The sequence below is a fragment of the Oncorhynchus tshawytscha genome, linkage group LG14 (genome assembly GCF_018296145.1).
Source record: "Oncorhynchus tshawytscha isolate Ot180627B linkage group LG14, Otsh_v2.0, whole genome shotgun sequence".
In the NCBI taxonomy this organism is placed as follows: Eukaryota; Metazoa; Chordata; class Actinopteri; order Salmoniformes; family Salmonidae; genus Oncorhynchus; species Oncorhynchus tshawytscha.
In genome coordinates this window covers 35,570,641-35,584,119 of record NC_056442.1, presented here as the reverse complement: position 1 = coordinate 35,584,119, position 13,479 = coordinate 35,570,641, and the positions used below count along the sequence as shown (strand labels likewise).

The following is a 13,479-nucleotide window of genomic DNA, read 5'->3' as shown; positions in this document are numbered from 1 at the left end:
ATGTACTGTGCCCGTCTTTACCAATGCTTGTGCCATTGAGGGAAAAAATATCACATCAGAAGGTCTTTACTGAGGGGGTGATGTATTCTATGAGCCATCCATTACACTGGTATGTCTGGTAATACAGTGAATCTGACAGAAGAAGTTCACATACAGCTTGGAGTATGGAGAAAATATATACACTGAAATGGCAAAGCAAGTGTAATATCGATTTTTCTTAATTCCAAATAGAATATAAGCACAGTGCAAAGTAACGGGTTTAGCAGTGAATGACGGTAACTTTAAGCACAAATGCGGCTGCGCACATTACAACCTAGAATGCCAACCATTGGGTGTCGCTGTGGGCGCATCCACCAGGCCATCAGCCCTGGTCTGATCGGACCTCGACCAAATCTGAAGAGGTGTCGATATAGTACTATTGCACGTGAGAAATAAAAGAGCGTGCGGGGCAGAGAGAAAGGACGAACGGTGATAGAGAGTAGGAGAAAACAAGGAAGAGGTTGGTAATAGCACGGAATTTTAGGCGAGTAAGCTTGGAAGTCTGGATGGGGGAATCCCGAGGAGAAGATTTCACAAACGGCCACGACACCAGTCCGAGGTGGGTAAATGACAGTTGGGAGAGAGCGCGCGATGGCCTCCGCTAGCCTCATGAATATTTACATGGCGTCTGCATACTTACCGCGACTTCAGGTGCATTCAGTCAGTGAAGCCAATACGAGCTCTCCTACTTATGTATATATTTATTTACTTTTTGAACAGTTGTCTGTCAGCTGACAAGTATAGACTTAACAACAGCACCTGACGCCTAAATTATATCGCATTTTAAAAGCTTTCAATTATCCCGAGGTTGCTTAGGGGTAAATGTAAATCAAAATCTCCCGAGAATGTCTCTCAATCTAAAGTTACTTACTTTTCTTTGAAGGATTCGAGAGAGGAAACGTGCCTACTAATTCAAAACAAACGTGTTTAACTTAAGATGTTTGTGATAACGGCAAAAGGACCATTTGCAGTGACAACGGTTTACAATTAGTAGCCAAAGATTGGTATACCTACAGTCAATTGGTAGAAGAAATATGTATCATTTGACATATGCTCAGCTTCTAAAAGTTTTAGAACTGATGTAAATTAGAACAGTTGATTGAGATGATTTTCAGACTGTCAGCCAACACTGCAACTAGGCCCATTGCTGTGTATTAAAAATAGCAAAGGCTACAATAATTTGTTATTGTACATGATTAAATTCAGAACGGTGTACTGTGTGTGGAACACTGAAATCACTGTAGGCCTGAAGACAAATAAAACTTCATAAAATACCTAAACAACAAAAACAGCTGTCATGATTAATATATATTTAACACAATTATGAAAATGCAACATGTAAAGTGTTGGTCCCATGTTTCATCAGCTAAAAACAAAAGATCCCAGAAATTGTCCATATGCACAAAAAGCTTATTTCTCAAATGTTGTGCACAAATTTGTTTAGACCCCTGATAGTGAGCATTTCTCCTTTGCTAAAATAATCCATCCAACTGACAGGTGTGGCATATCAAGAACCTGATTAAACAGCATGAAGAGTATCCGTCTGTAATAAAGTTAATTTGTGGGGGGAAACTTATCCTGCCCTATACCCTCGCATGGTTGCACCCTTGCCCAGTCATGTGAAATCCATAGTTTAGGGCCTAATGAATTTTTCGATTGACTGATTTCCTTGAATGAAGTATCACTCAGTACAATCTTTGAAATTGTTGCATTTTTTTGTTCAGTATATTGTAATTATTTTGGGGCTAATTTACAGTACAATGTAGGTACACTTAATGACCTTTTACTGCGTGTATATGTAGCTTACCCCAAACATAGAGGTAGGTACTCACTCCAAAATAGGCCCACGTTTTACGCATGAAAACAATTTACGTCAATGACTGACTGCACTACTAGGCTACTATATAATGTATGGTTGCAGGATGACCTTATAAAGGTATTTGATGGATAAATATCAGGGGACAGAGTTCTGCTCTTCCCCTCCAACCTCTGTCAGTGCTCCGAGTGTCGCAGGATATGGGCCGTGGCAGTCTACTGTCAGCTCCTGTCTGCTTGTCTTTACCTGAGCAGGTGAGACTCATTAGACATTATGCTACAATCAGTAGACACCAAACTCTAACGATGAAGTGACTCTAAGTTAGCCAATGGGGGTTGGACTGTAGAATGTCACTTCCGTATAGGCTATCAACGGTTTACCCAGTAGGACTAGTACACAATATCAACAGCACATTTTAAACTATCCAGTGGAGGCTGCTGGGGGGAGGATGGCTCATAATAATGGCTGGAATAGAGTCAATGGAATGGCATTAAACACATCAAAGACATGGTCTCCATGTGGTTGATTCCACTCCATTGACTTCATTTTAGCCATTATTATGAGCTGTACTCCACTCAGCACCCTCCACTGAGACGCTAAAAGGGCGTGTGTTAAAGATCAGTTTCAGTCAAATAGTATATGAATATTCCATCCATCATCTATCGGTGTGTAGGCTATTTCCCCATGGTCTAATTGTTGACAATAAGCATTTTTTTTACGGGTCTCATATGTCTCCAAACTTCAGTTCAGTGCGAAACTGTTGTGGGATATACAATAAAGGCCTGTCTCTTTAAGACGAAGTCGCGATGTGTTGTGAAGTTCAAGTTGGGGTCAGTTGAATGAAGTTCCTGCCCTCGATTTTAACATAGAGTTTTATTATAGACTGACATCACACGGGGTGCTAAAACACTTACGGCGCATAGAGGCTGCATTATTGCGCGTTATAGCCTCGACACAAAAAATAGCCGAGGAAATTACTAAAATAAAACAGAGGAAACTGATGCTGGACTAAGCACGTATTTTTTTGAAGGAGGGGGTGAGAAAGCGAGGGGAGGGGCAGATAGAGCGAGGGAAGGAGGACACAGAGAGAGAGAGAGAGAGAGGGAGGGAGGACAGAGAGAGTAACAAGAAATTCATAGCAATTAATAATAAAAAGTTTTGGCAGTCGTGCTTGGAAAACTGGCATGGTTTTTGGAGGCTGGCAGTTCAAAGTTGAAACGTCAGAAATTACTCCAAAAGACTGCTGAGATGATCATTAAGGGAGACTTAGATCGTATGGCAGAAGAGATCGGGCATCCAGGTAACGTTTCAATACCAGCTTTTTAAAGACCATTACAGTTACAGAGCAGGCAAAATTATTGAGACCAAATATTGACAATATTTCACCTTTTAGCGATTTTAATGTGAACATAGGGGGTTTATCGCGGGTTCAGTGTTTGGTTAATGTTTGTGTATTTTGAATGCAAATGAGGAACTTTTAAAATCATTGTCATGTTTTCCTAATTTTGCGATGGAACCCATTAGTTAATAGATTTTTATTTTTAACAAGACATGGTTGCTTATGTGAGCAGCCTTTTGTTTGATTCAAAAATTCTCAGCTCCAACAAACTACGAATAGCCTACACAATTGTATCATGTTAAATTGATCACTGGACTAAATTCTATATAAACTATAACAAGGTAAGATTTATATTGGATTATTTGCTGTTAAGTAGGCCAAACCTATATGTCACCTATTGTCATCAGATGGGGTGTTCAGCATGATGCCTCATCCTCAGTCAGTCAGTGGTAGTAAATGGATGCAGTGGGTCTCGGTGCTGCGTTCACCCCCCTCCACCACAGTGCAGCTATAGGTCACAGCTCGCCTAACATCGGACTAATGAAGGGTTCATGGTGCTTCACATGGAGTTGATTCGATTTTAGCCAGAGCGATGACGGCTTTATCTGTTCCTGTTCTGTTCCTCTCCCAACCCCTCTGCACTTTGCTATGTCAACATTTAAGTGATGTCGTTTATCAAAACATCAATCACAAAAATATTGACAACACATTACGCACGTATAGGCAGATGTCATAGGATATCACTAATTTACAGTTATTTCAATGAAGTGTAGGGCTGCTTGAATTTCTGTTTGTACAATATTTGCGGAGATTATTTAATGTAGACTCATGGTTATCAGACTGAGATAACGACGGGTGACGCACTATAGAAGTCAGGGATGGTTTTATGCGCGTTGAAGTCTCGTGATTTGTCTAATGCGAGATTTAACATACCTAAATCATGTATATCATGTCGTTTTGTTGTTGTATCCTATCTTTAAAGAAAATAGCCTTTAAGCCTGAATAACAAATTACTTCTCAAATTGTCCATTTCTTGATAAGCGATGTATTTAATAAGATTTTTTTATTTTATCTATAGCCTAATGAACGCATTGAGTAGGAATATAATTACATTTTCTGAAGAAGTTAACTGGACTCAGAAGTAGGCGAGTCTATTTTGTTAAGGGCAACTTTGAGTTTGTAGGCCTTACTTCCCATCTCGGTGTGTATTCAATAAAATCTATTGATTTAATTAAAGACATGGTTGCACAAAACTAGACTTATCTTTGACAACTTTACAAACTTTACTGCAGGCAAAATACCTTTTGAAAAAGGAGGCACATTTTACAAAATAAGATTTGTTGGCCTATCTCATGCAAGCTAGTGGTGACAAGGAAACTAACAGCCAGAACATATTTTAAAACAAATAAAACATGTAAAACCTATAGCCTGTGAGCTATTTTTTAGGAGGCCCCTTTAATAAAGGAGATCGTGTGCACTTGTCTCCCGTCGGGATTATGAATGGGAGTCTGGGGGTCTCTATTCTAGAGAAATGAGGCGCGCAGATCGCGAGTTTCAGCATTTGAAATGTCCCTGATAAGAAAGTCAACGAAATAGCGAATCAAAATCATAACAAAGGTAAAGGCAAGGTTGCGTTTTGACGGATGTCTAAAACTACTCACTTTTCTAGCCTTCTGACTATAGAGGAAGTGTAAAAATCAAATGTCTCTGGCCTTATCTAAAATTCGAGACGTCTCCCTGCACTGCTTAGGATAAGCGCAGGACACCCACTCTTTAGGCTACTTTCAAAGCCTCAATTGTAGTTGTTATTAAATAAGGTTTCATGCTCTACTGCGTTTATACATCCCATTCACAAAAAGTTCGTGCCACGTAAGGCTTTAGAGCTCAGTGTCTCACTGTTTTTTCCTTGTGGTTTGACAGCAATGTGAACAGCAATGATATATACTATTTCACAGCATGAAAACAAACAGTTTAACTATTTCTCCAAATATTCGTTGTTAGTCAAAACCTCTAAATACATTAATTTAGAATAGACTAAATAAAGCATAAATAAAACAAAATTAACATTTATTTTGCTATCAATAAGTATGTTTTCTTTGCAACGTTCATGAATTATTAAGTGCCTTAACTAGAACATTCTCAAACGAAAATCAGGCAGGCAGAATGTGTGGATGGGAAGTGTGGAGGGTGTTCTTAACTCAGAGCAGAACCCCTCAGCCTAAACTCAGCCTCAACCCTAAACCAGAGCAGTGACAACGCAGACACAACACAGGTATCATGGATACCAAACTGTCCCAAAGATGATTCAAGTGCGGTTTTCAAAGAAGTCACCCTTATACCAAATATAGCATTCACCTACAACCACTTTGTGATGATAAATGGTTCACATTATTTTAAAACATGTTTACTAATTGAGCAGAGAGAGTGAGAGTGAGTGAGTGTGTGAGAGAGAGACCTATTTTGAGCACGTGAATTATATTTGAATTGAGAACATAACTGTCCACTGAGATGCCTTTTAAGACGTTTGATTGGTTTAGTGGATTAGAGAGCTGTCTTTGATAGGCAGACAAGGGGATACAGTAACTCTTAATGCATGACTAAGGTTTTTAATAGGCCTACATTATTTATTTTGGTCACTACTTTCTTATCTTTTACTCGACGTCTTGAGAGAAAAAACAATGTGCATATTCTACAAATTCTACAGATATGACAGACGGCAGGGCCTCCATGTGGGCAGAATCAATCTCATTCGTTCATTCTAACTGGATGATCATGCTAATCATTTAAATTCGGGTTTTTTCACTGAACGCGTTAAATGTGTTAATATTATTTTTGTAATTCATATATCCAAACGACGCTAAAAATGGCAAACCCGCCTTTACACATAGGCTACAAGCGCTCGTGTGTGTGCACGTGCGTGTTCCTGTGTATACTTGTGTGACATGATAACGATAGCAATCAAACAAACGGAAACGAGCCCAAACAAAGTATAGCATCATTGTGCCATACACGCAAGCACACTCTCTTGCTGCTCGTTAGACAGATGAGATGCGCAAGTAAATGTGACAGTTTTTCCAAAATCTAAAAAATGAAATCATAACTTATAAATATACCTGCTATATTTTTTCCTCTACCATTGAAACATTTAATTAAAACCTTTATAATTGAAGGCTGGCGTCCCATAAGGTGGTGGCATGGTTCTCGACGCGCATAAAGGGGACAGTGTAGCATAGAGCTCTGTTTCATGCCGCCTTTTTATTCTCTCAGGCCGTGTATATCGTGTTGTGACAGAACAAAAGTGTATGGTGCACTCCCATTCACCCTGGGGAAACATCCGCGCCTGTCCAAACCTCATGCGTAAAAGCCTATGAGGGCTGCGCCTTGCGCACAACGCACCAATCGAGTAGCACAGTGTCTAGATATATAACGGAAATCCTTCACGATGTTAATGTATAATTTACCCATCGCTTTGAATATCAATTCTCATCTGAGGCATATTGAATTACCTGTTCCTTTTTTTGGATTTGCTCCTCATATCGTGGAATTTCTAGTAAAATACGACCTGGGAGAAATGAAAGACAGCAGCGTTTAAGAGAGCAGCAGTGGCAACCTGTAAATGGTTAGGTTATGATTATTATTACACCAAAACGACACCATTTTTTAAATTGCTACGTTCCTTTTGGGTAATTCTAAACATATCACCTCAACTACACCGCAAACTCATTAAGACTGAGGTGTGTCTTTAAATAATAGGAATGGAAGGCTATGAGACCGCCAGGATATACAACTCTGTATAAGAACCACATACACTGCTTTTCTTTAGATGGATCCCTTGGTATGTTTATGTGTGTTGTGCAGTGGGCTTGCAGGGCCTCCATGTGGGCAGAATAGTGTCTTAAGGAGGCCTCAGTCGGTAATTAAATGTCCACTTTCAATCTCATGCATCAGTCCCTCTGACTGGGGGCTTATAGTCAATGAAATAAACAATAAGACGATGAACTTATGTCAGGAAGACCACGGTCGGACATATTTATTCAGTTGCTTGCTTCCCATCAGTGAGACCAAGCCCTTAGGGACAGTTCCAAACTGTTTCATCTCATCAGTAAAGTATCCTCAGACTCCAATGTTTGAACAATACATCCTGCTAAATTTGTTCAGTTAATAATGTTTACTTAAGCCTTAGTACAACAATACACAACTTTGTGTGTGTGTGTGTGTGAAGCATTTGTGTCCATTACAATTCCAGAGTTAATCTCAAGTTAAAGCATTGGAGCTTTAATATGTCTTGATTTACATCCTGTGTGATCAGAGTTCCTTATAAGACTGGGCCGAATGGGAGCTCAAACACACATCTTTTTTTGGACTCGTCTTCTGCCTCCACAGGTTTACAGTATACCTGCTGTTCATCATACTTGCAAAATGTTCACTCCGCTTTGTTTAAAACACTGCACACACCACCTCTGGAACATTTCTTATGGAAGCCGGCAACACGAAAACATATCCATATCTGTATCTTTATTTTTCTCACTCTCAGCATTTCAGTTTAGGAAGTGAATGTGTACACATTTCAGTTTAGGAAGTGAATGTGTACACATTTCAGTTTAGGAAGTGAATGTGTACACATTTCAGTTTAGGAAGTGAATGTGTACACATTTCAGTTTAGGAAGTGAATGTGTACACATTTCAGTTTAGGAAGTGAATGTGTACACATTTCAGTTTAGGAAGTGAATGTGTACACATTTCAGTTTAGGAAGTGAATGTGTACACATTTCAGTTTAGGAAGTGAATGTGTACACATTTCAGTTTCTGATAATGACAAAACCACGTCAACTGCTGCTCACTTACAGCAATAGCTCACTTTTATAGAGTAACTCCTATGTGTGCTGCCTTTACTGTAAATCTGGAGCCTATCTGTTCATTTTTCCTTACATGGAATCATTACGATTCATCAAAACCAAGTTAAGTAATGGGATACAGTGGCAGAGTTCAGCTAATAGCAGGGTTGGGGTCAATTCAAATTGAAGGCGGTCAAATTTGGAAGTGATTTTAATTTTAAAATTCAAAAATGTATTAAACAAATAAATAGTTTATGCTCCTCAGTTTATTGGGAAGTTATTGAAAATGGATCCATTTTTTTTTTTTCAAATTTCAATTTGTTTTTTAAGTTTACTTCCTGAATTGACTGCTTTAAATTTGATTTGAAGATGTAGATTTGAGTTCACTTTATTTATTTCTAGTATACAGATGCCAAATCAGACCCTTGGCAGCACTGTGCTTTGTTTTTAAATGTCTCACTTAAAGAGATAAGAAGAAGACAAAAAGTAATTGGGGAATGTGCCACAATATCATGCAAGCATATTAGGAAATATAGGAACTATATACAGTAGATATTGACTAGCACTGCATGACGTTTACAGATATCTGCTGTTTTAGGTGGCGGTCTGACGACGATGCTCCATGCCATGGAAGTCCCAAGTCATGCTAGACACCTCCTCCTGCAACTCAACACCCAGCGCACCAAGGGCTTCCTGTGTGATGTCATCATCGTGGTGCAGAACGCGTTGTTCCGAGCCCATAAGAATATTCTGGCCGCCAGCAGCCTCTACCTGAAGTCCCTGGTCGTCCATGACAACCTCATCAACCTAGACCACGAGATGGTGAGTCCCGGGGTGTTCCGGGTCATTCTAGACTACATCTACACGGGCCGTCTGACGGAGGGAGACCCCAGCTCCCCAACAGAGCCCAACCTGGGGGCCGTGCTGGCTGCAGCTAGCTATCTGCAGCTGCTGGACTTAGTGGCACTGTGTAAAAAGAAGATGAGGAGAAATGGGAAGTACCCTCTCCGCCCCACTCCTGCCTTCCTGCCCTATGGGAAGATGGGCCCCAATAGTTTGGGTTTAGGGGGAGGGGGCAGGTATCGGGTGTCCACCCCTGTTATTCAGTCCTGCTACCCAGGGGGAGTTGTGAACACCCACACGCCCCGCGCCCCACCACTAGAGGAGCTGCCACCCCACCCCCATGCCACCCATGCAGGGGAGTTGTATGCCCCCACCTCCTCTCAGGGCCCTCAGGTGTTCCCCTCCACACCCTCAGCCCTGCCTGCCCAGCCCAGCCTGCGCCCAGCTCACTCTGACAGGAACTGCTCCCCCATCTATGGCCTGGACCTCTCCAAGAAGAGCCCCAACTCCCAGTCCCAGAACACTCCCTCACACCCCCACCTGGCCCACGCCCTGCCCCACCACGATGAGGAGCGGGAGGGGGGGCTGAGCGGCCGCACCAGCCCAATGCCGGGGAACAATGGCGGGGCCTACCCCACAGAGAAGATGGAGACAGCTGATCAGGCTGGGTCTCTCCCACCTCATTCTTACCCCCACCTTAATAAGCCCCTGGGGCCCCACCTCCACCGCTCCAGCTCCCAAGGTCCAGACCACTACCCCTGCCCCCTCAGCCCCGACACCCCCACAGAGGCTGGAGAGCCCAGCAGGGAGGTGGGCAACATCTACCGCTGGGTGAAGCATGAGCCACTGTCATACACAGCTGAGGATGAAGAGGATGACGAGGATGAGGAGGAACGGGGTGGAAACGGAGACCAAAACCACCAGCATCACAACCACCATCACAAAGCAGGGGAGGAGAGCGATGATCGCTACCGTAGGGTGGGCTGTGATGGGGAGGAGGAGAAGAGTGGCTCAGGCAGTGAGGGGACAGGCAGTAGTGAGGGTCGACCATCACCCACAGGGGCCATGGGGAGGTTCCACCTACCCTACGAGCCTGAGAGCTTTGGGGACAACCTGTACGTGTGCATCCCCTGTGACAAGGGCTTCCCCAGCTCTGAGCAGCTCAACGCCCACGTGGAGACCCACACAGAAGAGGAGCTGTACTCTGGAGGGGAGATGGGCAGCAGCAACCCCAAAAACAACAGTAGCAACAGCAATGGTAACGGCAGCCTGAACAGCCTGGAGGGGAAGTCCAGCCACAGCCTGACGCCTGGGGTCCTGGGGGAGATCATCAGACCCTATCGCTGTAACTCCTGTGAGAAGTCCTACAAGGACCCGGCCACGCTGCGCCAGCACGAGAAGACCCACTGGCTCACAAGGCCCTACCCCTGCAGCATCTGTGGCAAGAAGTTTACCCAGCGCGGCACCATGACCCGCCACATGCGCAGCCACCTGGGACTCAAGCCCTTTGCATGCGACCACTGCGGCATGCGCTTCACCCGCCAGTACCGCCTCACAGAGCACATGCGCATCCACTCCGGGGAGAAGCCCTATGAGTGTCAGGTGTGCGGGGGCAAGTTCGCCCAGCAGCGCAACCTCATCAGCCACATGAAGATGCACAGCAGTGGGGGGGGCGGAGGGGCTCTGACGGCCGACGGAAAGCTGAAGCTGGACTTTTCGGAGGGGATCTACCCCCTGAGTAAATACGCAGCAGAGCACCTGGGGCTGAAGCAGGAGAAGGCGTCTGAGCTGCTGGCAGAGCATGCCATGGAGAGCCTGTTCCCGTTGTCCAAACTGGCAGCCGAACACCTGCGCCTCAGCCACCATGACAAGATGGATGTCCTGGGGGTCCAGGCCCTTCCCCCTCCCCCAGGGTCCCTCTCTGACTTTCACTCTCGTACCATTGAACGCTACTCCCCCAGCTAAAACCCTCTGACCAGTCACCCCCAGCAAGGCCTTGGCTACCACACAATCCTGTGGGCACACAACTTAACTTACAGTATTCTAATGTCATTCACCTCAACTCCATCAGTATCTGCACCTCAGACTAAGGCCAATACTTGGCCTAAAGAATGCCCACAAACTGTGTAGACTCTTATAAGTGCCTTTCTTTCCTAAGTTTGCATTATATGCATTTTAAAGACCTTCCTAGAATGAGAAACGTGCTATTTCTATTATATTTTGTCCAAGGAATACCCACTCAAAACAGTGTAGTATTTATGTATACGCAAACCACCGATCCAAAAACAAATTGAGAACCAAAGATCAATTTTTCTTTGTTTTTTGTACATAATGAAAAACCAAAGAAACTGTTGCCAGAAAGTGTTGTAATCTGACCCTACACCTGTGTACTAAATGTATTTTTGTACTACTACTATTGTAATTGTACATAAAATGGGAAAAAGCACATATGGACAAGATTCAGGGCTCCTGTCCAGAACTGAAAGGACTGTTGGACAAAAGAAAAAGCCAAAGCTTTGGGATTTGCAATTGATTGGAACACTTTTTCTTAATTTTGTTTTTTGGGGTACTGGATTTTTCTCTCTATCTCCCTATCCAGTTTTACGCCATGCTTCAGCTGTTCTAGTCACGAGGGAGGGACTAACTGAAAACAGCATTCGCTCCACCATTTAGGTAAAGTTATCTGTGCTTTGTTTTTCTACCGTTGTTATGTACTCTGATCATGATGTTGTGTACAGAGAGACTGATATTAAGTGACAGTAATAGTAGCTTAATGACTTGTACACTCAGTGCCATAACCCTTTGAACCCATAACCTCTCTTTATTCGTATTTTTCCAATCATATTTTGACTTGCATCCAGGTGCCTTCAAATTGTTATTGAGAAAGTAGCGAGTAGCACAACCCTGTGATCTCACCCAACTGATGACACGCCAATCCTTCTCCATGGCTTCAACATCCAGTGATGTGGAGTGTAGACTAAGAATGGGTGTTGCCTGTGACGTTGTGTAATATACTGAACAAAGATATAAACGCAACATGCACCAATTTCAAAGATTTTACTGAGTTATAGTTCATGCAAGGAAATCAGTTACTTGAAATAAATTCATTAGACCCTAATCTATGGATTTCAACATGACTGGGCAGGGGTGCAGCCATGGGTGGTCCTTGGAGGGCATAGGCCCACCCACTGGGGAGCTAGGCCCAGCCAATCCGAATGAGTTTTTCCCCACAAAAGGGCATACCCCCTCAGATGATTCCGCAGGTGAAGAAGCCGGATGTTGAGGTCCTGGGCTGGTGTGGTTATACGTGGTCTGCGGTTGTAAGGCTAGTTGGACTTACTGCCAAATTCTCTAAAACAACATTGGCGGCAGTTTGGTAGAGAAATTAACATTATGGCAGCTATGTTGGGTATTCCTGCAGTCAGCCTGCCAATTGCACGCTCCCTCAACTTGAGACATCTGTGGCTTTGTGTAGTGTGACAAAACTACACTTTTTGAAGTGGCCTTTTATTGTCCACAGCACAAGGTGCACCTGTGTAATGATCATTCTGTTTAATCAGCTTCTTGATATGCCACCTGTCAGCTGGATGGATTACCTTGTCAAACTGACAGGGATGTAAACAAATTTGTGCACAACATTTGAGCGAAATTCACTTTTTGTGCTTATGGAAAATATCTAGGATTTTTATTTCAGGTCATGAAACATGGGACCAACACTTTGCATTTTGCGTTTCTATTTTTGTTCAGTGAATTTACAATGGTGGGTACAGCTATTCAACTCACCAGAGGAGAGCACAGAGAGGCCATCCAAGTCAGTGCTGAGAGGCTTGAGTCAATTACTCCTAATCAGTCTCTATCAATAGCAGCAATTGCTCTAACACAGATGATTCATCAGCACTGACAATTGTCCCATTCTGAGCATAAATAGTACTAACCACATTGAATCCTTTTGACCCATAGTAGTCTCAACTCTGACAGAGGGCTGTGCTATCATTGACAGGCCAAAGTGACTGCTCCACTGCTGCCTTAATACACACACGTTCACACACACACAGGGACTGGGAGCTGCTAATGTGACGACGTTGTGAACATGAGAGCTGGGCGCTAGCTGCCTCTGACAGTGCTCTGCTCGTGGTGCGGCGGCAGGCCGCGCTGTCTGTGTGGGTGAACAGCACAGCCCAGCTGCTGGCCTCCCAGTCTTCCAGTAATCCCTGTGAAATCTCACATTCTCCCTGACAATTCACACTGTCTGTCGGCCTGACGGCCCATTTCATGCCTGCCATCCAGCCCCTCTGATCCACACCATAACAAGACACCGAAGCACTGCCGAGCCGAGTCCTACATCTGCCCTTCCCTGTCTCCCTGCTTAGGAGGCTATCAGTACAGTGCAGTGGCACGTCTCTATCAACTGATGAGCACTTATGGGTTTGGGGTTGAAGGCACTTATTGTTTTGTTGTTAAATGTTTTAGAATGTTTATTCCAAGGAGCATGCTGGCTTATTATTTGTCTATGTTGTCGGACCTTATGTCCGATTGGAGTTTGTTGACCACTATAGTGCCAATGCCAACCTCAGTAGGTGAATGTGAAGACTAAAGCCATGAATGCA

General features: G+C 43.5%; 1 protein-coding gene across 4 annotated transcripts; it reads left to right on the top strand.

Annotated features, from left to right (window-relative positions):
• The first annotated feature begins 383 nt into the window (after positions 1-383).
• hic1 (hypermethylated in cancer 1) lies at positions 384-11,980 on the top strand. Of its 4 annotated transcripts, none has more exons than XM_024445199.2 (2): positions 384-598; positions 8,628-11,980. In XM_024445199.2, the coding sequence occupies exon 2, from the start codon at positions 8,645-8,647 to the stop codon at positions 10,835-10,837; it is 2,193 nt and encodes a 730-aa protein (XP_024300967.2). In that variant the 5' UTR covers positions 384-598; positions 8,628-8,644; the 3' UTR covers positions 10,838-11,980. The 4 variants fall into 4 exon arrangements, with proteins under 4 accessions (XP_024300967.2, XP_024300969.2, XP_024300966.2 ...); XM_024445201.2 differs by having other exon boundaries at positions 8,612-11,980; XM_024445198.2 differs by lacking the exon at positions 384-598 and adding an exon at positions 2,919-3,155.
• The last annotated feature ends 1,499 nt before the right edge of the window (positions 11,981-13,479 follow it).